Consider the following 5341-nt stretch of genomic DNA (forward strand, 5'->3'; position numbering starts at 1 on the left):
CTGTTATATTTTTATATTGAATGTAGTTCTGAGAGCTGCTATACATTACTGCTACAATTTGTTTCTATTTATATCTAGTTACTGGTGCTCAAAAATAGGTAGAATGGTTCATTGGTTTAGGACCACTAAAACTGGTTTTGCAATAGTATTTTCCAATAGCTGTACATCAGACCTTAACAGGTGAACATTTCTTTATTCTTCCATATGTTTTGTGGACGCTTTTATTGTTTAATGAATAGCAAATAAGACCCACTAACCACTCCATTGTCTGCAAATATATCAACGTATATCAGCAATAATGACAATATTGTTTGTGACTTACAATAACTTCTTGTTTGTCGGTGGAGCCATTTCTGCAATAAAGCCACAGCAACTGGGGGCTAGTAAGAAAGTGTGAGAGTTAGTCTCAGCTTTTAAAACCACCACTTTTGATTAATTCAGAACTAATCTGGTATCCGTGATCCATGACACTAACAGTGGGAGGGACTGCTCAGATATATTGTTCTATCTGCAAAGTGTAAGGAAAAAAATGCACTCTTCCTAGAATGCAGAAAAAAACAGCGTTAAGTCTGGTTCATCCCATTTGCTAGGACCAAGTGCCTCAGGCTGTTTGCTCCCGATCAAACTGCATCTATCATATTTTTGAAAGTAGAAACATTGTGTCATTTTTCATTATTGAAGGAAGAAGCTTTGCTAAATATAAACTTTTACATATATGGAGCTGGAGGTTTCTAGACTTCTAGCTAAATAATAATTGGGTGTCAGATCTGACCCTCACTGATTGCTTGCTTGTGAAGTTAATGCATTTGGGCAGTCCCATTCGATACTTCGGGCAGTTAGTCTGGTTGTCTGCATTCCACTCTTGGTCTCTTGTCTAGCAGGAACCTTGGATGGAAAATAGGATCCAGAATGATGTTGAAGAATATTGCTTTGGATATCTTCTTTACAGAGTCCTTTAGCATGCGTGAAGAAGTTAATATCAAGTGGCATGAGAGGTTAGCAGCAAAACAGAAATGCTATTTCGAAATGGAAACAGTTGTTCATTAGCAGTCGTAGCTATACCGGTTTCTTTCCTATCAAACCTAAACTTCTTCTACCTTCCAAGCCTTTGATTCTGACTTTTTATAGTTATAAAACGACTGGCTCACTGTGTAGTTTGTGATGAAAAAAGGCCGCCAGCTGGTATTAATGAGATGGAATATTTGTAATGTAACTATTTCTCTATACTGGCTTTGCTCTTTTTTTAACAATGAAAATGAGGGATGGTTTAAAGGAGCACCTGATGCAGTAGGATGTTATAATCATGCCAAGTCAGGTTCTGTTGACGTGTTACATCAGAGCTTCTGACCCACCAAAACCGGAACACAATAAAACATAATGGGTGTGTCTAGACGAGCAGGAATGTATGGCTTGCGGTGTTGCAGACACATCTGCAGCACCACACACAGCACGTGCCACACGTGCACACGTTCCCTGCAATGTTAATTTGCAGCGTAGGGGTGATTTTTGAGATGTGGAGATCCCGGTGTCAAAAAAACCCCACAGCTAAAAAAGCAGGGCAGCGGATGTGGCAGCAGTGTGCACTGCCCAAAACCAGAGCCTGGCCAGCCAGAGCCACACTCCGGCTGCTGACCAGGTTCCCTGCTGCAAGATCACCATGATTGCAATCCCTGGGAGGCCCCCAGTGCCCCAGGTAAGGTGCTGGCCCTAGCCTCCCCTACCCCACCCGAGGCAACGTGCCACACGCCAGAACATGCATGCATGGGCGTTACCTGGAGACAAGCAGCAGCAGCACATATTGTGCCACTGTTTGTCCCTGGGGAAACTTAGGTTCCCACTCATGTGGGCGCACCCAATGTGGACAACTGATAGCATTTGGCCTTCTTTGTAATAACATAGCAACTCCTTTGCGAATCAGTTTTTTCAACAAATAGTCATTCTCTTTAATTCTATTGAATATAAAAATACTAAGGGATACTTCTCCTTTGGGGTGCAATTGTGAGCTGGCTTCCACTGCTTTGGACAAGGCAGGATGTAAGGGGCCCTCATACCTCCTTATTAAGATACATGCTTTGTGGGTAATAACATGGCAGGAAGAGTGAACTCTCCCATTCTCTCTAACACAAATAGTTTGGGGTGGGTAGGCAGGGCAATAGGAAGCCTTAGCTGTGTCCTCAGAAAGCACTGGCCAGCTCAGCAGAACCAGTGTAGAGGAGGAAGTAACAGGGGTGTAGGTTGTAGCCATGTTGGTCTAAGGACATAGGCAGACAAGGTTCTTTGGGTGAATCTGATATCTTTTATTAGACCAACTGGTCTAATAAAAGTCAGAGGGAGTAGGAAATGATTTCTGACTCTTAAGTCACTGTTTAGTCCTTGCCTTTCTCTTGGGAATGTGCAGCTAAGTAATGTTTTTTCTCAGGAAGACTCGCCTGTCTTAGCCCCTGGTGATGAAAATATTGATCTTGGTGCTGAAAGCTGAGGAATACTGATGTGAAGAATCAGTCAGATAGCACAGTCTTCTGGGAATAGGCCATGTCTTGCTGTGTGTGTAGGGCAGGAAGTTCAACATGAATTGAGGTCTTCCCAACAGACATGCAAATACCAATCAATAGCAGATTTCTAAAGATACACCTGATCCTCATTTACCCTTAAACCAATTTTATACAGCTCAGGCCAAAGCAATAGATAGGCCTTAGGTTAAATGAGAATAGCCCCATTTGTGAAAGGGTTATTGTCAGCAGGCAAGGTTATTTAGGTGACTCTGATATCTTTTATTACACCAACTTAAATAGTTGGAAACATTTTTTTAGCAAGCTTTCAGATTTAAAAACCCTTTGTCAGGCTGAGGATGTCTTACTGTCATGTCTTATTGACAACTGACAATTTTTTCTAATTTCTAATTTGTCTAATAAAATATTAAAAAAGAATATTGACTATTATTGACAATTGACAATGAGGATATCTTATTGTCATGTCTTATTGACAATGTCATATTGTCAGCAGACATTCAGTATTTACTTCCTGTGTATTATTTTGGAAGCCAATGCACCATACTGTCACAGTTCAACATGAAGTAAAGGAAAGGGACCTTTCAATGGGACGCTGAAAAGATTGATAGATCTGGCAGCAGATTTGCTAGCTTTTTGTGTGTGTGGGGGGGGGGCAGATCTGGTTGCAAAATCCATGTAACTTCTTGTAAAATAATGTACCAGACAAAGCAGATGTAAGTGTTTGTAAGCAATGCTCCATCTTCTGCAATTCACTGCAGATAACTCAGGGCTCATGTACAGTCTTGCTGTAATTAATCAGGGTGCATGTAACGAAAAGAACAAAAATCAGTCAGGGAACCGATTTCAGCTTCAAGTTTTTCATTGTTTTGTTTGAAACCAGTTCAGGGGTTGATCTTCTGTTTACCTCATTACATTATAGCTTGCTGAAATTCATGGTGTCCCCAGGGGGCTTTATGATGGGCCAGTTCATGATGTCATAGTCACTGCTAAAGCTGTGGCCCCCACTCCTGCTTCAAGGATAGCTCCCTGCTCAGGCAAAATACCAGCTCCTCCTGTTCGTAATCTGCACCAGTCAGGATTCAGCTTGTCTGGTAAGTTCACCGAGCAGGTACAGGAACTTTTGCAGGGAGAGATGTGTATAACAGGCATGGATGCAGTGAGAAAGCAGTGGTTGTCTGTTCTGGGTCACGATGCAGTCCAAGGAGGCAGCTTGTACCCAGAGAGAGTGCTTTTGAAACAAATGGTTCTCTAAAGAGATATTGGGGTTTGCTGTGTGGCAGTCAAAACATATATTATGTCAGCCAGTAAATAAAAATTCAGGGATAAATTGCACTAATATACTATATGCTAATGTAAAAGATAAATTCCATTAATGACTGACTTTATACAATGAGCACCTTGCTACTTCTGTCAGTTTTTCTTGACGAGCACAATTTTGTTTTCACTGCCTTAGCTTCTTACATACAAAAAACATATGAAATCCTTCCAGATGTTGAAAAACTAACTGCTAAAATACAATAAAACTTGTTGATCCCATGAACTTAAGTGGAGCTAGGATTTCAACCTGAGTTTTGTCCACTGCCAGTTGTATATGTAAGAATAAACCCAGACAGCAAATATAGCCTGGAAAATTAAGTCAAGTAATACTAAAAGGAGAAAGTACAAAGGAAGATGAAGAAGGATGGAGAAAGAGAGAAGACATCATAATTATTAGAAAAAAGATTTAGTAAGAACAGAGGTCACATTCTCTACTATGATTGGAAGCCAGTGTTCAGGTATTCTTGTGCATTAGCTTGTTTTAATAAAGATGGTTGTAAGGTTAGAAAGACAGACCACACTAACATATTACTGCAAAGAAAAATCAAAGCTAGGCTTGTAGCCAAGGAAATGGCTACAAACCATTTACAGCTCAACAAATGTGCTTCAGACAGTGGCTTGGAGATGGTTAAATCTGTGCAAATGCACAGTATATATACACTTCTATAAAAGGTTGCAAGATGTTTCCCAAGATGAAGACTTAAAACAATTATATCAGCTGTTCTTTTTCATTAGGAAGGGGAAGAGTACAGAGAATCTTTTTCTACCTTAGTAGGCTTAATTTTTTTTTTTTTTTTTGCATTCAGGATGGTCTACACCTGCATGGCCCATGTATCATATATCATGCTATGAACACAGGCAGTTCATATTTAATCTATTTTAAATCAGTGTGACTTTCACTTCAATTTTTGTTCCTTGTCTTCTAGGGTCTCAAGCAGATGATCACATTGCGAGACGTACTGCTCAAAAAATTATCGCGCCCCCTGGTGGACGTTCCAATATCACATCTCTCTCTTAAGCATTCTAAATTAGTTGATGTACTGGATGACTTTTCAAATAAATCGTAGTTTCTACTGGAGCAGATGGTTTGGGGAACTGCATTCTTTAACATTATTCTCTGATTTCCAAGTAATATGTCTTTAAAAGGACTGTGCCTTGTTTATACTCACCCAGAATACCTTGTTCTATGAACTGTGATCTTAACGCGTAGTTAGATGGTCATTCTACGCTGCCAGGGCAAGGGACCTGGGTGAAGTGTACACCAAGGACATATGAAGTTAGTTTGCTTTCAAGCTCAGGATAAAATTAAGGGTGTACAAGTTTCCTCACTCCCATTTTCTCCAAGTGGAAAATAGCCTAGAAATACCCAAGGTAGAAAACTCTTGTCAGGTATTATAAATATATTTCTTACTCAAATAGTTACCCATCACATCTTTAACACATGCCTATCAACAATTAGAAGTACATTTTAAATTATTTACGGTGCTGCTAGATGTCTTACCACCAGTACAAAG

At 40.0% G+C, this 5341-nt stretch overlaps 1 protein-coding gene across 1 annotated transcript in view; it reads left to right on the forward strand.

Annotated features, from left to right (window-relative positions):
• Positions 1 to 5192, forward strand: part of DPYSL4 (dihydropyrimidinase like 4) — a 40940-nt gene extending 35748 nt beyond the window's left edge. Inside the window, exons 13-14 of the mRNA XM_019502184.1 lie at positions 3430 to 3601; positions 4754 to 5192. Coding sequence (XP_019357729.1) covers positions 3430 to 3601; positions 4754 to 4845 — 264 coding nt within the window. The 3' untranslated portion in view covers positions 4846 to 5192. The remainder of the gene's footprint in view (positions 1 to 3429; positions 3602 to 4753) is intronic.
• The last annotated feature ends 149 nt before the right edge of the window (positions 5193 to 5341 follow it).

Source organism: Gavialis gangeticus, unplaced genomic scaffold (assembly GCF_001723915.1).
Source record: "Gavialis gangeticus isolate Ggan-Ray unplaced genomic scaffold, GavGan_comp1, whole genome shotgun sequence".
In the NCBI taxonomy this organism is placed as follows: domain Eukaryota; kingdom Metazoa; phylum Chordata; order Crocodylia; family Gavialidae; genus Gavialis; species Gavialis gangeticus.